This window comes from Chelonia mydas, chromosome 10, assembly GCF_015237465.2.
Source record: "Chelonia mydas isolate rCheMyd1 chromosome 10, rCheMyd1.pri.v2, whole genome shotgun sequence".
Taxonomy (NCBI): Eukaryota; Metazoa; Chordata; order Testudines; family Cheloniidae; genus Chelonia; species Chelonia mydas.
Window position 1 is genome coordinate 49729839 of NC_051250.2, and position 23608 is coordinate 49753446.

General features: G+C 41.7%; 1 protein-coding gene and 1 long non-coding RNA gene across 2 annotated transcripts in view; both read left to right on the forward strand.

The window, feature by feature from the left end:
* The first annotated feature begins 838 nt into the window (after nt 1-838).
* CHRNB4 (cholinergic receptor nicotinic beta 4 subunit) overlaps nt 839-23608 on the forward strand; it is a 30163-nt gene continuing 7393 nt past the window's right edge. The window contains exons 1-4 of the mRNA XM_007068358.3: nt 839-955; nt 10126-10271; nt 19435-19479; nt 19596-19705. Of these exons, the coding sequence (XP_007068420.1) occupies nt 901-955; nt 10126-10271; nt 19435-19479; nt 19596-19705 (356 nt within the window). The 5' untranslated portion in view covers nt 839-900. The remainder of the gene's footprint in view (nt 956-10125; nt 10272-19434; nt 19480-19595; nt 19706-23608) is intronic.
* Nucleotides 2183-6457, forward strand: LOC122462149. The gene is made up of 3 exons (XR_006284529.1): nt 2183-2305; nt 2412-2492; nt 6394-6457. It is a non-coding gene; the product is annotated as an uncharacterized LOC122462149 (long non-coding RNA).

Below are 23608 nucleotides of genomic sequence, written 5' to 3' on the forward strand. Positions count from 1 at the left end.
ATCTATCATTCATTCTCTCTGTCCTTAAAGAGTAGGTGAGCTCTCCTTCCCCCACTCCCTGATTCATGACTCTTCACTGTAACTCCACAATACATAACATTTTCTACCCTTCATATACTGTTACCGGATGTGAACTCTCCAAACAGTAACAATGACCGGCACAGAGTTCTCCTGACTTCTCCTACTATCTCTCAACAGTGTCTTTATTATTGGTACTATTATTTCTCACTGGGCTGATTTAACCTCCCTTTTACAATTCCTATTAATGTTAATCACAATGCATGCGCCTCCTGAAACTTCCTTGGGCTTTCAGAGATCTAGCTGAAACAGAACACATACCGTCTGGGTTTTGGAGAGGAAATAGGTTGGTGGTAGATGACCAACTTTTCCACTAATGCAAAAAGTGATCCTAATATTTGGGCCTTAATTCACTTATGTGAGTTTCATTAGCTGGGCTTCTGGAACACAGTTATCTCTAGCTCTTTCCCAGCCAGCCATCCCCTGCCAACTCCAATGCATCCACTAATGAGAAAGCTATTTAAATGTTAGACAAATGCATAATTCTTGCTATTATATATTACAGACCTTGTTTATTTACTGGCCGTTATACTCCCCTCTTGCTTTTTTCATATTAGCACATTATGTTTCTTCTTTTCACATGCTTTTGCTCTTGCTCTGGTTCTTTAAACAGCTTCAAAGGGGGAGGGATCCCCCTGCTCATGAAAGCTCCACTTTGCAGATCAGATCTGCTGGGTCCTACTGTCTCTCTCTTTCCAGAGAGTTAATATCTCCAAGGCTCAGGTTTGCTTTTATCTCTCATGCCTGTGCAACCCAGACAGCTGCGCCTATCCTCAGCAGTCTCGACTGAAGAACAGTAATTCACATCCTCTTGTTATTGCCATGAGGAATACACACAGGTTCTTTCTCTTTGTAGTGGTTACTTTTTCTTTTAACGGTGAGTGTCTTTTTGGATAGAGTTTGTAGAACAATTGTGGCATTCAGGGAAGAGGAGGGAGCAATGGGGTTATTGATTTCAAAATGTCTCTAACTTCCAGGGGGATAGTTTACAGTCGTCAGAAAGATGCATGAAATCTGTTATTTTAGTGCTGTTTTGTCTTGTGTGGTATTAATGAAACCAGGATGTAGCAATGGTAACCTGGATTTAACATAACTCAATAAAAGCCAAAGTCAGTAGGAAACTATGATCACGGAAGAATATTCCCGTAGATGCTGCCTGGATCATCTGTGATAGTGAAGGGGATGTGTTTAGAGTGACTGCAAATAGTAAGGAGAGAAGCGTGGCTTCAAATAATGTATCGCACAACTGATTCTACAAGAACAAGGCAAATATTTCCTTATGCTTTCTGATTTGTTTATTTCCCAGAGTTCTTGTTACCTAAATACTTGATTAATAGTATTTAAATATTGTTTCAACTAAGTTTATGTAAATATATGTTAAAGTATTCAATCATATATTAAGACCATTTACTATAGCCTACCCCTATTTTCATATACAGAATTTAGCCAACACATAGACACAAAAATCAGGCAAGAGTATTAGTTTAGTGGTGGTGGTAGAAATGAAAGTCTAACCTTCCCTTCTGATCATTGTTATTTCTGCACCCAGCATTTTCTTACTTTATTCATAAAATGTAGTTTAAAAAAAATCTGTTTTGAAACATAATATTTGAGGAGTGAGGCCTAGTTTAGATTTAACAAAAAAAGAAATTAAGAAGACAAGCTTTGAGCCCTGTAAATATTTGCTATTGCTTTGCATTAATTTTTTATTGGAAATTAAAACGAACTTTAAAATGAGGCTCCATTAGATGCTACTCTGTATTGGAACAACTGGCATTAATACTATACCACACTATAATGCAACAGCAATGGATTTTACATAAATAAATAATTTTACATAGAATATTTTGAGAAGTAATAACAATGTCAGTAAATAATGTAAGAGGAGACAATGGAACATTCTTATTTCTCTTCCCTGACAGTAGGAGAGAATCTGGCAAGTTACCATGGTCCATTTAGTCATTTTGCAGGGGGAAGGAAAGAAAAACAAAAGAAGTTACTCTACACATGGAACAACATGCCATTTCTAAATATGATTCAACATTTGTTAAAAGGTCTCAAAAGTCAGAAAAACAAAGGAAATGTGATTTACGTTTAGTTTTGCAGTTTAGAAGGTGTTCACAGGGCACTCAACTGTAGCTGCCAACTTTACTCCTTACTTCATTCTGTGGAAATCGATCCAACATGTTTGTTGTGATGTTCTCAAAGTGACCAGCTGTTGAAGGTGGTGAGTAGCTATTTCAATCTCATTTTACATTATTAAATGCTAGATCATGTAAAAGAGAAACTTTACACTGATGCTTTAATAAAACATATGATTTTGTTTCTTTTAGTATGAAATGCAAAATATCGTGGAAGGAATTTGTCGTAGCAAATGAGCTGTGGAAAAAAACCTTGCCGCTGAAAGGTATATTGTAAGTTACATACCAGTTTGGATTTTCTTTCATTGTACTGTAGCGTGTCCACTGCTGTTATGACAATTTGCACCAGCTGAGGATCTGGCCCTAACTGTTTGTCCCATTTCTGTTTTCAATATGTGAAAAACACCTCCTAATTAGAGCTGCTTGATTATTCTTGTTACAATCGTTTGTCCAAAAGCATCTGTCTACTCAAATGCAACATTTTTGTTGGTTACTGCCATTTGGAAAACATTTTGTCAAGGAAAGAAGCACTTAAAAAAAGAAAAAGTTTGAAATACATTGCCACTGACATTGTGAAATATATAGGACCTTGTCCACTTGGCTATTTTGCTTTCATTAGGTGCCATCCAATTAATATGTAGTTTGGCAAACAGAAAGTAGATTATAAAACCGGCTCAGGAACAAAAATAATTTTTAGACACTACTTGCAGGCATAGTTTCATCCTGGAATCTTTAAGTCAATGCGCTGGTGACATCTAGTGGCATCCTATCTGTGCATCTGAATGATGATTTGTCATTTAAAGTTAGACATGAATGGATAATTCATAAGAATCATTTATTCAAAGAGTTCCTTCTCATTACCTTGCTTGTGACTTGCCCAAGAGCAGCTGATAGTTTCTTAAATGTACTCATTATTTGAAAATATTTGCATAAGACTTTCTCAAAATAATTCTTAGTCTGTAACTCATTTGTGAACAATTCATTGCAAATATTTGATATTCCAAACATGAGCTGTTCTGATTGGACTCAAGTCCCATGGGATGTTTTGGTTTCCTACTTGGATGCAGATAAGATTTAGAATCAGATTTCCAATGGAGAATACTCATGAACACAAATTCAAAATTCACCTTCTGCAAATATTCTGCAGTATTCATTTACCATTGGCCATTCAAGCAGATATCGCAGGGAGCAAACTCATTTGCTGGAATAATCTCAGACAGGGGTGTGAACACTAATATAGAGAATTAACAAAGATATATGCACTGAAATTTGTTAGCAGGGGTCACTCAGCTCCATTTAATTCATACCAAACTGCACTCCATTTCTATCTGGCTTTCTTATACAAAGAAGCTAGAGCACTGGGTTTGTTGCTGAGACTATTTATACATTGAAGTTACCTCACTGATTTTAAAACATCTTTGTGTTTAAACAGAGATACTCTTTTCAACTACCTCAAGACATCACCTCTAATAAACACACAATTAAAATTAATCACTCTGGGGCTGTAGTATTTCTCACTTTCTTCACTATATAGATATTTTTACTCTATGTTAATGAGAAGATAGAACAGAAAAGAAAAGAAAGCAAGCCCAGAGTTCAGCCTGGATCAGCACAATTTATCTTGTTAGGCCTTTGATGAGACAGATTTGGATTTAGAAATGCCACAGCTAGTATGAATATGATATTAAAATCTCATATGGTACTATGTTTTTTGACTGAAAACAAAACAAAAACAGCCACCCAGAAGCATTGGCCTGCAAAACTTTTCAAATAATTTGGAACATTTTTGTGGAGTCTGTTCTGATGTGCAGAGCTACAGTTATCTTATTTTTTTCTGGTGATTCATCACATAAGAACAATTCTTAAGTAGATCGCTCACATGGGAGAAAGAAAACACAGGTTTCAAGATATTCTAACTGAAGATTGTCTAAAACCAATGCTCACGAAAGGCTTGTGAGAAGGGTGTGATCAGAAGTGTTAAAGCTGAATACCGATTTCAAATGTGGACATTACAATTCTCTTTCTGGAGCATACGAGGAAATAACAAAAGTTGCAACATGAAACATCCACTTTATACAGTATTCTGGTGCAATCCTGCACCACTGTAGTCAATGGGAAAAGGGCATCTGGCACAAAGAGACAGCCTCCACTGTAACATATTAGAGTTGCTTGGATTCATAGGAAATAGAACAGCCTCAATATAACCTATCCATACTGCCCTGCTGCTTCTGGTGGACCAAAAGCCCATAGTCCTTATGGCTGATGCAGATACACACTGTTAGTATCAGTAGGTTAGTGTATTTCAGGAATAGAGCCGTGGGTTCAAGCCATGACTGTTCAAAATAAATGTGGCAGTCTTCTCCTACCATGTAGCCACCATACAATTATAACATTCAAAAACCAGTCGGAGAACACTTCAATCTCTCTGGTCACTCGATTAGAGACCTAAAACTGACAATTCTTCAACAAAAAAACTTCAAAAACAGACTCCAACAAGAGACTGCTGAGTTGGAATTAATTTGCAAACTGGATACAATTAATTTAGGCTTGAATAGAGACTGGGAGTGGATGGGTCATTACACAAAGTAAAACTATTTCCCCATGTTTATTCCCCCTCTCCCCCCACTGTTCCTCAGATGTTCCTGTCAACTGCTGGAAATGGCCCACCTTGATTATCACTACAAAAGGTTTTCTTCCCCCCGCACCCCCCGCTCTCCTGCTCGTATTAGCTCATCTTAAGTGATCACTCTCCTTACAGCGTGTATGCTAACACCCATTATTTCATGTTCTCTGTGTATATAAATCTCCCCACTGTATTTTCCACTGAATGCATCCGATGAAGTGAGCTGTAGCTCACGAAAGCTTATGCTCAAATAAATTGGTTAGTCTCTAAAGTGCCACAAGTCCTCCTTTTCTTTTTGTGAATACAGACTAACAGGGCTGCTACTCTGAAACCATACAATTGACAGTCTTTGCTCAAGAGAGTCCCTGAACAGAGGCAGCACCGGTGCTGTAGGTCAGGATTGAGATGCTGATTCAGCAAAACACTCAAACACATGCTTAGTTTAAATAAGCGCTTAAATCCCACTGATTTATTTGAACTGAATTTCACCAACTTCATAGAATATAAAAAATGAAAAGCTAGCTAAGTGCTTTGTGACTCTCAAATGAGTCTCAGGATGGAAAGATCTGAATGGTGTCACTGAAAGACACAGTTGGTTTTCTGTCTCATTACAAAACCTCACTGAGTGGCAATTCTAGGCATAAGGTAGTGGAGTATGCTATATTCTTTGGGTTAGATCCTCAGCTTCTCCAGAGAAAAGGATGAGGAGAGTGGGCAAGGGGGCTTAAAGCCACCTTTGTGCTTATCAATTGCTGGGGCAGCCAGGGACCAGTCTGGCCCTGGTGTACCTTAGAACAGTCTAAATTACACTGGTTGGGGATCACTGGAGAATCGGCACTCTAGCCACATATTCTAAGCCCAGCCCATACACCAGCTGGCAGTCTGGGAGGGAGGCTGATGCAAAGGCAGTTACACCAGCTCTACACCAACTGAGGTGTACTCCTCTATTTCAGAGAAATTTCAGCTGCCAGTTTAGTGCAACTTTACAGCTCTGTTATAGTGCCAGAGAAGCTCAGGGGCCTTACTGAAGGGCAGAATCTGGCCTTTTGTGTCCATAACATATTAGAAAAAACACCAAAGACAACATTTGCATAACAGAAAAATTACCCTGAAAGCATCCCAGCAGTGAAATTAATCACAGTACAATAAACTTGGTGGAATTTTTCACTGCAGGACTTTGTGAATATCAGCAGCTAGGAACAGGCAGCTATTAATAATGAGGAAAAGAGGCAAACTGAACAAACTTTTTGACATTCAAAAGAAGAAAATGATACTTTTCTATACAGTTCCCAGGCTGGAGCATGAGCTAGGGGTTAGAGTTGACATGGGGAGGAGTGGGTAGAAGGAGTGTCAAGGATCCTGCACTTATTTCCAGATAGTATGTTGGCTTTTGTTCTGTTACGGACTCAGTCTTTGACCTTGAGTGTGTCATTTCAGTACAATTCTCACTGAAATCAACAGGAGTTTCACTCAACTGAAACATGCTGTAGAAAGGCTAGGTATGATCATCATCATCTTCTTCATTAACTTTATTATTCTGTGTCTACCCAGAGAGCAGTCAATTGCCAGAATATGTAACTCAGCCCTAGGGAAGAGAAACACCAGTGGTACCGGCCCATCACTTCCACAAGAAGAAAGGAGAGAACTGTGATTTGTTGCCAAAGAGGTGATGTTATATGTAATAGTTCATTAATAGTAATCAACAAGAAAAAACAGCTTTACTATTGCATGTTATAATCTGAGCTCTTTAAGAACAGATGTGGAACATCAACGCTCTTCTGGATGAGAACAAGTCACACCCTTTCCCTACCCACTTGAAGCTGTCCCAGCATGCACTGGAGTAACGGATGAAAGGGCAGCATGCTAACAATTTTGACATATGTTTTCAATTTTCCATTTTGGTGAAATAGTATAGGGCTTGCATTTGTTACTCTTGCTGCTGTGACTGAGAGTAAAGAGACAGACACAGGAATAAACTGCTAGCTCAGCTTTTTACCATCTGCATTAGACAACGAGGTCTCGCGAAACATTTTGAATGACTGTTACACTTATCCTATGCATTTCTGTAGAAATGGATACCATGACATACAGAGTAATAACTCAACAGTAAATAAAAATCTTTTCCCACCTGGCTGCTACTTGTCTGGAAGTTCTTGACCTGAGCAATTCAGTCTGAATTATTTTGATCACATTTGGTAACTGATCACATGGTTGTCTCCTTATGATAGTATTTTCAGAGCTGGAGAGCTACAGAACACACACTGAGTGGTCATTGCAACAGACATCGTCTCAAAGTGGCACTTCTAGCTCATAAAGTAAGCAAGATGTTAAATGTCAAGCAGAGCTTTTTCTAAAGGGCAGGAGAAATCTTTACTTTTTTTCAATGATCTTTAAGATCCTATGCAGTATATAGCATCTACCTTGAATTCAAATCTACGCTGGCTCTCCTATTCAAATGGACATGTTCAAAAGTGTGCTTACATGGCATTCCTAGTTCAGGCATACTGTGAGCCGAATATAAAGATTAATAAAATGTGCACATTGTCAACACACTGCATATGGATACTCAAGTTGGCTCTTGAATGCCCCATCACCCGATTGTAGTGACTACCGTGTCAAATCGATGGCCCATATGTGAGCCCTAACTTACATACCCACATGTCCCAGGAGCCAAACTGTCCTCTCACTTACTAAGGTACATCTTCAATGTGGTAGCAATGACGTAAATGTGAAGATAATTTGGCATCTTGTCTTTTATAGCTATTACACCTTAAAATTACCAGAGGCTACACAAATCACCAAAAGGAGGTATAATTTCTTTTTCTTAGGGCTCTGTGAAAAAAAAATCCTACTTGATGAAGAAACCAACTTTTCACTCGATTTTTAGAGTGAAAAATATAGTGCCTGTATGAAACACCTTGTTGCTGTCAACACCATTGACTGTTGGGAATTCCAATGCTTGAGACTGCAATGTCATCTTAGGCAGTCCACTGGCCGAAAAGACATCACACACCACTCTACCAACCCCATCTGGGTGTCAGTGACCCACCAGACTTGCAAAGTAGGATCTGAGGCATGGAAAGAACACTGCCCTAGAAGACTCATGGCTTACCAGAGATTTTTCCTCTTTGGGTCAATGCCAATCAGGTTGGATCTGAATAATTTTTTTTTACTGGCAAAAAGAATGTTGTGAGCAGAGGATGTTGATATTTCTGCAATTATTGCTTTTGTAAAATTTCACAAATCTCTCTCTTTTCACAGTGGAAAATATCCAAAGTGAATACTTTGCATTTTGCTTAGCTTCGTCTTTTCAAACACAGGCACTGATCACTGCTTGTTGTATATCTCATCTTCTCCCATGGAAATGTCAGTAAAGTAATTAAAGGTGTGAGGCTAAGCTCGTGAGTGTGCACCATGGACATATTTGCAGAGAGAGATGGTATACATTTCTGTCATGCATTGTGTAAATTTGCTACGCTATCAATGCCTTGCTAGATGCTGGTTCTTAAGGGAATGAGCAATGCTAATATTCACCTCAACCTCTCCAGAAAGGTTTAACAGATCCTGCTCTGAGATGTGAAAGTGTTTGGGTGATTATATCCTACATTTTCCTCATTTAAATCAGAAGCAAAAATACTGAGAGGCTCTTCTTGTAGCATTTCTAACCTGGGTATAATCCAAAAGTACCACGATTCTCAAGAGAAAGCCTGTTCTCAAGAGATTTTAGCCCAATTCTAGGTCAAATTAAGCAACTCTTCAGATTTAAGCAACTCAACCACTTGGAGGATTATTGGATACAAGCTTTCTGATGACTGGTCCTCTTTGAGTCTTACTGACATGCTACAGTGTATTGAACATGCTACCCTAATGTATTATAAATGTGAAATATTTGTAATGCTTAATGGCTTTTACTGCACATAACTGCTTTGCAGTGACTATGTTTTTAGGAATATTGGGAACGTACGTGAAGAGGGTGTAAGGGAGATAAATATTACCCAGGGTCAGATTACCTTCCCCTCTCCCCAGATTTTTTGGGGATAGAGTTACTTGCTTATTTGAAAGAGGAGAAGATATTTAAATTACTGATATTTCTATCCCCTGGACCAGAATGTCTTCTCATTCACACCAGTATAAATCAGAAAGTAACTCCATTTACGTCAGTCAGTGGAGTCACACCAGTTCAACAAAGTTATTCTACATTTACCATTTTAACTAGGAAAATAATCTAGCCCTTATATAAATTTCCTGCTTCCTGTGGAGGATTTGTATCCCTATGAGAAGCTGCTGGGGTCTCTAACAGCAACAGTGTTGATCATTTAGGCCCAAATTCTGCTCAGGGTTATACCACTGAAGTCAATGGAGTTTCTCCAGATTTACACTCATGTAACTCAGAGCAGAATTTGCTTCTTAATCTATTATGTTGTCAACAGTAGTTTGCAGAGGACAACACTGGGAGTTTGGAGAACATAAGCAAGAGCCTAATAACTGATTTCATTATTTCTGGAGTTGTGCCATAGACTACTTCAACTAATAGAAAATGTTCTGGATTACTTGATAACCTGGAATCCCTCAGATGTTATATTTCACAAGTCACTTAAATAATTGGTTACCTAGAACTTAAAGTGTTAATATTATGGCTACTCCATATCTCAGTTTTTGTTTCCAACTGTCAGAAGGCCCAAGTCTAGAATAGTGCTTTTGATTCTGCTATACTTCATCAAAATAGTCTAGAACCAGAAATATATAGTGCTCTTTAATCATTTGATAACCTTTCTAAAGTTTATCCCCAGGCTTTTCCCTATAAATAGCGCACACTTTTCCTACCATACATGTGCCTGGGATTCCTCCTTCATCTTCTAGGACAGTCAAAGGGGAGATTTTTCAAGTCACAAATGGGATTGGACATCTGTCTTCTGGGTCTTCAAAAATCTCTTCCTAAAACAAGAAAAAGGACTTCCAATTTCTATTTCACACCATAACACAGAGAGTACCTATTGCTTTGGTGCTGCACTGATGAAGAGTTTCCAGTTTTAACGTGAAAAGCAAAGGGGTAAATTCTGCCTTGATTTATGTCTTTCCAACAAAGCTGACTTCAGTAGAGCAGAATTTGTTGCAAAAGGCTTTCATAATAAACCCAGATCCTTCTGTTTCACATTCAGTTAGAATCTTTCAAAAATCTAGAGCTTTTCCTATTTGATTTGGATGAGGATTCTGCGCTGCAATGCTCGCTTCATAATGTAATCTCTTCTTCATGTTGGGATCCCGTTATGTGCTGTTTTACAGGAAGCGACGCAGCAGATGCCGAGGAGAAGCTAATGAACCACCTACTGAGCCCTGCCAGGTATAATAAGTTAATTCGCCCTGCTGTCAACTCCTCGCAGTTGGTATCTATAGAACTGCTGGTTTCCCTGGCACAGCTAATCAGTGTGGTAAGTTTGAATAAGATGTGCCTTTTCATTCATTACTCTTTGTACAGAACTTTGAAGAGGTAGCACACTCTGTAGGTGATAGATTGTATTAGCATGACTGTCTCTCTGTTATTATATGGTTTATGTCATCGTAAGTGACATGGGAAGATACATATGTTTTATTATCTATTTGTCCATCATGCAATATTCAGAATGTGTAAGTATAACCTTTATTCAGGCAAAAGGAGATCTCTTCATTCCTAAACTATAAAGTACTGAAAAATACAGAGCCAGATCCTTAGCTGACACAATCTGGCATAGTTCCATCAACTTCAATAGAGCCACACCAGTTTACAGCACATGATGATCTTCTGCATAATGTGTGTAATGATAAATTATCTTTTGCTGTGTACAGTGAAAAAATGTGGTATGGTCTGAGCACAGAAGTGAGGGCCAGGAACTCCTGTCCAAGAGCTCTGAATCTCTATGGGGTCTAGACCAAATCACTTAGGAAAGGACTTACCTAATCCCTATTTAGGACAGCAATTAGATATATGCTTAACTTTTGCATAAGCTTTAACTTAAATGGAGTTCAAGCACATTCTTAAAATTAAATATGTGCCTATGGTGGTCCTCACTCAGGGGTTGGTTGGTCAGGTAGTGTCACCTAGTGTTCAGGGCTAAGGCCTATGTCCTGCAGAGGGGTTGTTGGTAGGGGAGCCCGGGGCCCTCCCACTCCACCGGGCTCCGACCTAAGGCCCTTTGAGGGCTATCAGTGATCTGACAGCGGAGGCTGCTTAAGGCTGCCCTCCCTGGGCCACTTCCTGTCTCCCCCCCGCGATTGTCCCAAGTCACCATCTGGGTTAAGGCGGCATGAAGGCTGCCCATTCACCCCCACAAAGCACCTTCTGGTGGTGGCATGCAGCATGGTATCTCCCTTTCTCAGGTGGCAACTGCCTTCTCCCAGGGTATGGCCCACCTTCCTGGGCCAGCTCAGCCCAAGGGGCTTTCCCCTGCTGGGGTAGTCCAAACAAAAAACCTAAGGGAATTACCAAAGTCCAAAGCTCATATGAGGGGGAGAGTGAAATGCTTTCCTCTCAGGCTGTCTCTGTGGCAGGTCCTCCCTTCCCTCAGGGAGGGACCTTTGGGCAGTTGTCTTAGGGAGAAATTTCTGCCTTCTTTCTGCTCTCTGCTGCAGAGTCTGCTCTCTTCCCCTTGGTTTGCCCCAAAATAGCTGTTCCCCAGCCTTTTAACTCCTCCTCCAGTTGGAGCATATCCTACAGGTGTGGCAGGGTAGGGCTGCCTAGATCCGAGGTAGGACCTTAACCCCTTGTTGCCCAGGTGGGGTTTATACACAATGCCTAAGAGCTATTCTAGGACTGGATGCTGCACCAATAAAGGCAATGGAGGTTTTGTTATTGACTGCAGTGGGAAAAGCATCTGGCCCATAAATAGGGTTATGTCTTGAACTCTGCCTCAGTCCCCCTAGCTGTAAAATGGGCATAGGAGTGACCTGCCATGGTTTTGTAATGATGAACTAGTGATTAATTATAAAGTACTCTGAAGTTGGAAAGTGACATATATTTCTAATTTTGATATAAGACAGGAAGCAGAAAGACACCGATGGAAGTAATAGGAAGCTGCATGAATGCATGCGTTTGAATATACGGAATTCTTTACCCAACAGATATTCTAATATAAACAAAGGGATTGTAGGTCCGATGTTCCCCTCTGCTAGGAGATTCCATCTGGCGACATTGACGGAGTTCCCTTCCAGAGTGTCCCCATGATCCTCTCACAAGGAATAAAGGGTGCAGACTCACAGAATAGGGGGAACCATGGTCTGCAAACCTCACAGAACCCAGGAGCAATAGGGTAAACAGTAAGTGCATTGATCCCAGACCATCATTTGGGTTAGCAAGCTCCTCCAGAGCCACTGCAAGGCCTTCCTCCCACATGGCAGCAAGAATTGATTAGGCACAGCACTGCCATTTGCTCAGCTCCAACCACTTCTTCTATAGGGACAGATGCTTCCTAAGAGAGTTAATGGTGCTTTTTAGGAGCATTAGCGCCACCTTCAGGGATTTCCTGGCAGAAGTCCTCCAGGATCTTTGCCCTTCCATCTTTAGAGGCCCAGCTATGCCAGGGAGACTTCCATATGCTCCAACAGAGGGAAGGTATGTGCAGCAAAGCCACTGCCCCGCCCTGTCATCCAGACTGTACCAGAGACACACATGCCCACATCTGCTCACAGGGAGGGGCACTCCGGACCCATAAAGCTTAGACATACTATACTGCTAATGATATAACTCTAAGTGTGGAAGGAATCCTATCCAAAGGCTCTTCCTTCTCCTTCATGCAGTAGGATATCTGTTCTAAATTTGCCAAAGTGCCTACACGTGGTGATATTTAGCCCAGATGCAGACGTCCACCGTCTTGACACAGCCTGCTGTACTATTGGAGAGGCTCTCAACAACTGCCTCTGAAGCTTATATAAAGACACAAGGCTTTTCACAACTTCTGGAACAACTTCCCCCCTGCCCACCCCCACCCCCAATCACTTTGATGTCGCTATTGTCTCATGATCAATCTGGTTCTCTCTTCCACCCAATATGTCTGAATGGCCGGGTGCAAATGAAACAAGGCCATACTATGGGTTTGTGTAGGAGTAAAGCAGTGTGTTCTCCTTTTATCAGACACTGTGGTGATGAACAAGGTATAAATGCACAGACAGATAAAATTAGCTAGCCTGAACACTCCACAGACATTTATTCCTAGAGCTCAGGATAAGGTAAACCACAAATATTTGTGGAGTATCCAGACCTGACCATACAAACATGTTATCTAATGCAAATCAATTGGCAATCATTTACCTAACAGTCAAAAACACTAGTGCGGACAAACTCTTAGGCAATATCTACACTAGAAAAAGAGGTGTTTTTAACAGCTTAGATAACACGTTAAGATCTTAGGGAAGAGAAGACAAGCTGTAGTTTCCATATGTGTTAGCTGGAGAATTCCTAGAGTTTGCCTTGACCACTTCACAAATTAAACTGCATCCTCTACATAAGATCGTAACACATTAGTTAACATATGTTAAAAAAACACCCTTTCCTAGTGTAGACACGGTCTTAGGGTACGGCTACTCAGTAAATTACAGTTCAATTGTATGGTACACCTGCTTTAGCTCTAATTTAACTAGCTCCCATACCAACAGTAGTGAAGACACAGTGGCATGAACCCCAGCATAGGCTAACAACCTGAGTATATACCCAGGGTCAGCAGCAGGCATGTAGTGAGGTGGTAGCCCATACCACCGAGTCTTCGCTGCCATCATTACCCATGCTATCAAGATTAAATCTAGTTTGGGTATGCCTACCTACCCCACAATTATACCTTAATTTGCACTGTAGACATACCCTATATATAAGAGGGGGAATGGTCCCACTATTGTGGGGAACTTTCCTGGCTTCTGCACTACCCCAGTGAGGTGGGATAGCGAAAAGATCTTAGTCCTCGTTCCCACTTCCTTTACCCAGAGGCCTCCCTGCCCTTGAGGACTCCCCTTCCACTCTCCTGTCTGGCAGAGTCCTCGTAACCCCAACAAGGCAGGGCCCAGGATTCCGGGGGGCTCGACCCCCAACCCTGCTGCGGTCACCTCGGACAGGGGGTAGGGTGTCTCCACTCCGGGGTACTCTCTCTGCATTGGGCACTTCCCTGACCCATTGATCATTACATACAATTTAAAGCAAATGCAAGTTATTTAAATCAATAATTAATTTTAAAAATAATAAGGAAAAATGGGAAAGGTAAAGGAAAACACATCACCTTGCTCTGTGGCAGGGAACATTACAAACAGTGTCTCTGGAATGCCAGGGCAGTTCACAGTCTGTTCCTTGTAAGTCCCAGGCCTCCTTCTCAGGCCCTGGCTGTGCTGCAGGGATGCTGCGGGTTGGACACTTGTTCTGGTGGTGGCCACACACCTCCAGGCTTTGGGTGGTGGGACCCTTCTTCCCAGCATCAGCGCCTCCCATCAGGTTAAGATCCCCCTCCCAGTCTGGCCTGCAAGGACCCTTGGCTGGCGGTGTCTTTCTGCGCTGGGCCCTTTGCCCAGGGTCCCCCCTTGGCTGGCCACAGTTGCTCACCACACCTGGCTCTGTGGCTGCAGCTCTGCTCCCAGCACAGGATCTGCTCTCTCCCTGGGTTGCTTCTGTGACTCTGCTCCCAACTCTGACCTGCTTCCTGGGCTGCTTTTCAGGCCCCTCTGGATCTGGCATGGTTCTGCTCCGCAGCTCCGCTTGGGCCCTTGCTTTCTCCTTAGGTCGGTCCCACTCTGTCTGACCCAGGCAATTCCAGCTCACACAGAGGACGACGGGACCCCTGTGGCCTCCTGACTCCCTGATTAGCCTGCCCGCCTTGTCCTTCAGGCTGACCTGGAGCACTGACCTCTCTCCATTGTTCCTGGGGACTGTCAGTCTCAGGGTACTGATTTCCCATCGACCCTTCCCCTTTTAGCACCCGGAGCTAACCAACCAAAACACCCCCACTGAATGTTAGTAAGGGGGCAACCATCCCCTTACATATAGGGAGCAGAGTGCAGGGAGCCTGAAACGTACTATTGCTCATGCATAGCCTCCACTCACATTGTCACAGTAATGCAACAACCCTACAACCCTGCTTCCTGTCCTGAAAGGAATTCCAGGATCCAGGCCCATAAAGGGCCTCACATGATTTAATCTAGAGCATCTTTATGATAAATCTTCCTGTAAAATGAGAGATCAAGAGTCTCACTGACCAACTAGTGTGGCATCAACTCAGACGAATAATGAAGGAAGGAATGGATTTATTGAATCCAACTGAGTCCCAAGAAGACTAGACAATAAAATAAACAGAAGATCAAGAAAGAAAATAAAAACAAATAATAATCTAGCTATTACTTATACGTATTCTATTTACCTAACATTGTTAATTTGAAGACACAGACTCAATTTCTAGAGATAACTATGACATTGGAATTAGTGAGACAAGGCTAACCCAGGGCAATGGCTGGGAACTTAAGGGCAATTAGCAATATTGCTAAGGGACAATATTGAGTCTTAACTGATTTAGTTTATCTTTGTATTTTTGGCCCTTTTCACTGGCGTCTCTTATCTGAAAAACCACTCCAGCTCCACTTTCTGCCATTGCCCTGCAGGTCTGCAGCAACATTTAAGGACAGCTTGATTATCTTTTTATCCTTATCTTCCATCCAAATTGCTTTTATGCTGGCTGCCAAGCTACTTAATTTAAAGGGCCCCTTTGTGTTTACAGCCAACTAACAAGAAAAAGAGAGTCAATGAGGTTTGGTCAATTTAATTGCCAGGTAGCGACTCACCTATTTCTAGAGAGTACAGTGCCTGTGAATTTAATGCTGGAGAAAGGTGCAGAACTGAGGAGATTTCTGTTTATCCACAGAATGGGTAGAGCATAAGAAGCAGCAGGTGAGGCTTCCACTAATGAGCCTCTTCCCACAGCTAGAGTAACTACCTCTACAGACAAGAAACCAGATAGGTCTCCATATCCATTCAGTCTTTGACCTCTTGTTGAGACGTCCTGCCAGGATACACATTAGTGATGGTTACGTTGGCTTTTTGTGATGTGTCCACCAGGAACTGGACTGAGACCCTCTATCACTTCACAGCAGAGGATGTGGGGGAGATCCTCACACCCAAGCCATTCTTTTTATGTGACAAATCTGACTGAGGTGTCAGTACAAGACATTTTGGAACAAACTGATAAATTAAACAGTAATAAGTTGCTCGGACCAGATGGTGTTCATCCAAGAGTTCTGAAGGAACTCACATATGAAGTCTCAGAACTACTTACTGTGGTATGTAACCTATCACTTAAATCAGCCTCCACACCAGATGACTGGAAGATAGCTAATGTAATGCCTATTTTTAAAAAAGGCTCCTGAGGTGATCCTGGCAATTACAGGCTGGTAAGCCTAACTACAGTACGAGACAAATTGTTTGAAAGTATAGTAAAGAAAAAAATTATTACATGCACAGATAAACATATGTTGGGGAAGAGTCAACATGGCTTTATTAACTGGAAATTATGCCTCACCAATCTCTTACAATTCTTTGGGGAAGTCAACAAGCATGTAGACAAGAGTGATCCAAACTACATAGTGTGCTTCAACTTTCAGAAAGCTTTCAACAAGGTCCCTCACCAAAGGTTTTTAAGCAAACTAAGCAGTCATGGGATAAAAGGGAAGGTCCTTCCATGACTCAATAACTGGTTAAAAGATAGGAAACAAAGGGTAGGAATAAATGGTCAGTTTTCACAAAGGAAAGAGGTAAATAGCAGGGTACCCCAAGAATCTGTACTGGGACCTGTGCTGTTCAACATATTCATAAGTGATCTGGAAAAGGGAGTGAACAGTGAGTGGCAAAATTTTCAGACAATACAAAATTACTTGACAGTTATGTCCAAAGCAGACTGCAAAAGGGATCTCACTAAACTGACTGGGCAAAAAAATGGCAGATGAAATTCAGTGTTGATAAATACAAAGTAATGCATATTGGAAAAATTAATCCCAACTGTACATACAAAATGATGGGATCTAATTTAGCTGTTACGACTCAAAAAGAGATCTTGGCGTCATCGTGGATAGTTCTCTGAAAACTTCCGCTCAATGTGCGGCAGCAGTCAAAAAAGCTAACAATGTTAGGAACCATTAGGAAAGAGATAGATAATAAAACAGGAAACATCACACCTTGAATAATTTGTGCAGTTCTGGTCACCACATCTTTAAAAAGATATATTAGAATTGGAAAAGGTGCAGAGAAGGGCAACAAAAATGATTAAGGGTGTGAAACAACTTCCATATGAGGAGAGATGAAAAAGACTGGGATTGTTCATTTTAGGAAAGAGACAACTAAGGGGAGATATGATAGCAATCTATAAAATCACAAATGGTATGGAGAAAGTGAATACGGAAGTGTTATTTACCCCGTCACATAAATACAACAACTAGGCGTCACCTGATTAAATTAATAGACAGACGGTTTAAAACAAACAAGAGGAAGTACTTCTTCACACAACACACAATCAACCTGTGGAACTCATTGCCATGGGAAGTTGCAAAGGCCAAGTATAACTGGGTTCAAAAAAGAATTAGATAAGTTAATAGAGGACTGGTCCATCAATGACAATAAGCCAAGATGATCAGGGATGTAACCCCATGATCTGGGTGTTCCTAAAACTTCCAACTGGCAGAAGCTGGGACTGGATGGATTACTCAAAATTGCTCTGTTCTGTTCATTCCCTCTGAAGCATTTGGCACTGGCCACTGTAAGAGATAGGATACTGGGCTAGGTGGATCATTGGTCTAACCCAGTATCACCATTCTTATGTAATTTTAGATAGAACACTGAGTGATCATCAGATATTAACAGCTTCTTGCAGTCATTATTACCTGGTCTAGATTTAAATCAGTAACCCAGCAGTGAAAGGGTCTATTACCCAGTAGAAAATATTTAAAATTTAAAATATGCTTTACCAGTCTCCCAAAACATCAAGCCCCTTGGCATAGTGGAGGGAGGAGTTTATTACTCTTTATTGTTTGGAATATTCCTTCAACAGTTTGAAAATAGAATCTCTTCAATGGCGTGATGGATTTTTAAGATAAATATATTTAGAATCTGAACACTTCTCACCATTTTTATCTAGGACAATATTTGGGGTCTCAGCTATTTGACAGTGTCCTCTCCCTGCCAGTCTCACTCAGACATTAGTAACTGTCACAGTCACTCTGCTTTACCCTCCTTTGTTCTTCTCTCAGCCTTCTTATTGTTTTTCATCATCCATGTCATTAAGGCTGCTGTTGCTCTTGGATCACTGGTAGAATTATTTACATTGTTGAATGAACAAAAATCTGCAGTGAGAATAAGCCTTAGTTCTATTGCTAGAATCTTTCTGGGTCTTATGGAATGTCAAAACTGGTGTGGCTTAAGGAATCTCAGCTTTATAGAAATCTTTCTTCATAATTTATCTATCCTCATTTTATTTACCACTCCACTAATTTTTATGTCATCTGTAAATTTTATCTGCAATGACTTTATATTTTCTTCTAAATCATCAACAAAAATATTGAATGTAGGACCAAGAACAGATCCCCCTGAAACTCCACTAGAAACATCCCCACAGAATCATAATTCCCTATTTACAATTAGTTTTGGCAATCTATCAGTTAACCAGTTTTTAATCCATTTAATAGGGGCCTCATTGATTCTGTATATCACTGGGATCACTATTTATTTTTATCAGAATGACATGTGGGACTAAGTCAAATGCCTTGCAGAATTTTAAGTATATTACATCTACAGTTACTTTTATCAACCAAACATGTAATCTCATCAAAAAAATCCATGTCAAGTTCGCTTGACAAGACCTATTACCCATAAAATCATGTTGATTGACATTAATTATGCTACCATCCATTAATTCTGTACTGACTGAGTTCTATATCTGCCCTTCTATGATTTTGCCTAGAATCATTTTCAGGCTAACTGACCTGCACTCATCCAGGTCATCCCATTTATCCATTTCAAATATTGGTACAGCATTAGCTTCTTCCAGTCCTCTGGAACTTTCTCAGTAGTCCAAGATCTGTTAAAAATCAACAGTAGTCGTTCAGAGAGTTCCTTGCCAATTCTTTTAATACTCCTAGGTGCTGGTCATCCAGTTCAGAGTGGATGAGAGCCCCCAACCTGTACTAGCCCCAATAGTGGTATAATCCAAAATGACAATTCCATTGGCCTGATGAATAGAAAAAGATGGTCAGAAGACTATTACTTTACCCATTTCTTGTTCTAGGGTTTTAAAAACAGCTTCTTAAAGCTGCACATACCCAAGTCCATCTTAGTTAATAGTTATAATGAATTACATAATTGTATGAAATTCTGTACCATGTCATATTTTGTGATTATTATTATTAATATAGTCAGAATTGTGCATTTTAGTGATAGACCAGTAGACACAGAAAGATTCCTAATGTTATAAGAGGTAGATTTTACATTATATGCAGTGGTTTTAGGCAGCCAGGAGTTTGAGGTATCCCTGAAAGATTTATGAATAAATCCTAATAATAGGACTAACTTGTACAGTTTAAATTTATAAATATTTTTTCCTTCTTTAGAATGAACGTGAACAGATCATGACCACAAATGTCTGGCTAAACCAGGTAACCATCCCATGGGGATGCTATTGCAATCTACCAACACATTGCTTTCTTGTTGTCAGTATGACTTGACTGACACAAAATAACTTACAATCACTGCTGTACAATTCTTTCTCTAGGAATGGACTGACTATCGTTTGGCATGGCAGCCCTCTGACTATGAAGGCATAAATAAGCTGAGAATCCCATCTAAGCAAATCTGGCTGCCAGACATTGTGCTTTACAATAAGTAAGTTTTGATACAAAAAATGTTGCAAAGATTTTAAACAGAAACAAAAATCCTATTGATTTAGCAAAAAAAAAAAAAAAAAATCCCCAAATCTTTTTCTTTTGCAGGGAAAATAAGCTTACAGTAAGCTTAGGATATTATTTAAATTAATAATATTGTATACTGCACAGTGAAAAATCTCTTCAAGGAGAGGTGGTAGATCCCTGTTCAAATCCCTTCTCATCAAGAAGAGGGGGAACTAGAACCCATTGTCTCCCACATCCCAGGTGATTACTCTAATCATTGGGCTAACGGTTATAAGAATGATCTTCCTCCTCCATCCTCCCAGCTGTTTTGCATGGAATTAGGTGGCCTCTGAGCCCACATATCAGATCAGGCCCTGCACTCAGTTTAGGTGCCAGAACATGTCTTCCTCCCAGTTCATGGATCACTAGCACAAATAGGCAGCTTCCTGCAGGCCAGACTTAAAAACCTCTCTCTGAGGGCAGAGCAGGACTGATGACACACTCCTCTGGTCAGCATCTCCCAGTGCCTAGTATAGGTGGCTTCCCACCTAGGATGCTGGCTTTTGTGGATTGTATTTTAAGGAGCCTCTCTCTCCACATTCATTGTACAGGGTGCCAGGTGTCTAATTCTGGGTCACAGTGTTGTTCCTGTGATTTTCTAGACACCTAAAAGTTATGCGTTGTGATGCTTAGCGTCACATCTAGGTTCCTTTGTAGATCCAGGCCTATAGAACCAGCATGAAGAGATAAAATGAATAAGGCAAAGAGATTCTATGTTGCTGAGTACCAGATGACTGGCAATGGATTAAAGAGCCTTACATTTCTATGCTGCTAGTTGTAATTGCCCCAAGCTGTCACAGAATCATAGAATAGAATTATAAATATCAGGGTTGGAAGGGACCTCAGGAGGTCATCTAGTCCAACCCCCTGCTCAAAGCAGAGCCAATCCCCAACTAAATCATCCCAGCCAGGGCTTTGTCAAGCCTGACCTTAAAAACTTCTAAGGAAGGAGATTCCACCACCTCCCTAGGTAACGCATTCCAGTGTTTCACCACCCTCTGAGTGAAAAAGTTTTTCCTAATATCCAACCTAAACCTCCCCCACTGTAACTTAAGACCATTATTCCTTGTTCTGTCATCTGCTACCACTGAGAACAGTCTAGATCCATCCTCTTTGGAACCCCCTTTCAGAATGACATGTGTAGACATTCAGGTAGTTGAAAGCAGCTATCAAATCCCCCCTCATTGTTCTCTTCTGCAGACTAAACAATCCCAGTTCCCTCAGCCTCTCCTCATAAGTCATGTGTTCCAGTCCCCTAATCATTTTTGTTGCCCTCCGCTGGACTCTTTCCAATTTTTCCACATCCTTCTTGTAGTGTGGGGCCCAAAACTGGACACGGTACTCCAGATGAGGCCTCACCAATGTCAAATAGAGGGGAACGATCACGTCCCTCGATCTGCTGGCAATGCCCCTACTTATACATCCCAAAATGCCATTGGCCTTCTTGGCAACAACAGCACACTGTTGACTCATATCCAGCTTCTCGTCCACTGTAACCCCTAGGTCCTTTTCTGCAGAACTGCTGCCGAGCCATTGGGTCCCTAGTCTGTAGCGGTGCATGGGATTCTTCTGTCCTAAGTGCAGGACGCTGCACTTGTCCTTGTTGAACCTCATCAGATTTCTTTTGGCCCAATCCTCTAATTTGTCTAGGGTCTTCTGTATCCTATCCCTACCCTCCAGCGTATCTACCTCTCCTCCCAGTTTAGTGTCATCTGCAAACTTGCTGAGGGTGCAATCCACACCATCCTCCAGATTATTTATGAAGATATTGAACAAAACCGGCCCAAGGACCGACCCTTGGGGCACTCCACTTGATGCCGGCTGCCAACTAGACATGGAGCCATTGATCACTACCCGTTGAGCCCGACAATCTAGCGAGCTTTCTATCCACCTTATGGTCCATTCATCCAGCCCACACTTCTTTAACTTGCTGGCAAGAATACTGTGGGAGACCGTGTCAAAAGCTTTGCTAAAGTAAAGGAACAACATGTCCACTGCTTTCCCCTCATACACAGAGCCAGTTATCTCGTCATAGAAGGCAATTAGGTTAGTCAGGCATGACTTGCCCTTGGTGAATCCATGCTGACTGTTCCTGATCACTTTCCTCTCCTTTAAGTGCTTCAGAATTGATTCCTTGAGGACCTGCTCCATGATTTTTCCAGGGACTGAGGTGAGGCTGACTGGCCTGTAGTTCCCTGGATCCTCCTTCTACCCTTTTTTAAAGATGGGCACTACATTAGCCTTTTCCAGTTATCCGGGACTTCCCCCGATCGCCATGAGTTTTCAAAGATAATGGCCCATGGCTCTGCAATCACATCCGCCAACTCCTTTTGCACTCTCGGATGCAGCGCATCCGGCCCCATGGACTTGTGCTCATCCAGCTTTTCTAAATAGTCCTGAACCACTTCTTTCTCCACAGAGGGCTGGTCACCTCCTCCCCATGCTGTGCTGCCCAGTGCAGTAGTCTGGGAGCTGACCTTGTTCATGAAGACCGAGGCAAAAAAAGCATTGAGTACATTAGCTTTTTCCACATCCTCTGTCACTAGGTTGCCTCCCTCATTCAGTAAGGGGCCCGCACTTTCCTCAACTTTTTTCTTGTTGCAAACATACCTGAAGAAATCCTTCTTGTTACTTTTAACATCTCTTGCTAGCTGCAACTCCAGGTGTGATTTGGCCTTCCTGATTTCACTTCTGCATGCCCGAGCAATATTTTTATACTCTTCCCTGGTCATTTGTCCAATCTTCCATTTCTTGTAAGCTTCTTTTTTGTGTTTAAGATCAGCAAGGATTTCACTGTTAAGCCAAGCTGGTCGCCTGCCATATTTACTATTCTTTCTACACATCGGGATGGTTTGTCCCTGTAACCTCAATAAGGATTCTTTAAAATACAGCCAGCTCTCCTGGACTCCTTTCTCGCTCATGTTATTCTCCCAGGGGATCCTGCCCATCAGTTCCCTGAGGGAGTCAAAGTCTGCTTTTCTGAAGTCCAGGGTTCGTATTCTGCTGCTCTCCTTTCTTCCCTGTGTCAGGATCCTGAACTCGACCATCTCATGGTCACTGCCTCCCAGGTTCCCATCCACTTTTGCTTCCCCTACTAATTCTTCCCGGTTTGTGAGCAGCAAGTCAAGAAGAGCTCTGCCTCTAGTTGGTTCCTCCAGCACTTGCACCAGGAAATTGTCCCCTACACTTTCCAAAAACTTCCTGGATTGTCTGTGCACCGCTGTATTGCTCTCCCAGCAGATATCAGGGTGATTGAGAACCAGGGCCTGCAATCTAGTAACTTCCATGAGTTGCCGGAAGAAAGCCTCGTCCACCTCATCCCCCTGGTCTGGTGGTCTATAGCAGACTCCCACCACAGCATCACCCTTGTTGCTCACACTTCTGAACTTAATCCAGAGACTCTCAGGTTTTTCTGCAGTTTCATACTTGAGCTCTGAGCAGTCATACTGCTCCCTTACATACAGTGCAGCTCCCCCACCTTTTCTGCCCTGCCTGTCCTTCCTGAACAGTTTATATCCATCCATGACAGTACTCCAGTCATGTGAGTTATCCCACCAAGTCTCTGTTATTCCAGTCACATCATAATTCCTTGCCTGTGCCAGGACTTCCAGTTCTCCCTGCTTGTTTCCCAGGCTTCTTGCATTTGTGTATAGGCACTTGAGATAAGTCGCTGATCGTCCCTCTTTCTCAGTATGAGGCAGGAGCCCTTCCCTCTCGCACGCTCCTGCTCGTGCTTCCTCCCGGTATCCCACTTCCCCACTTACCTCAGGGCTTCGGTCTCCTTACCCTGGTGAACCTAGTTTAAAGCCCTCCTCTCTAGGTTAGCCAGCCTGCTTGC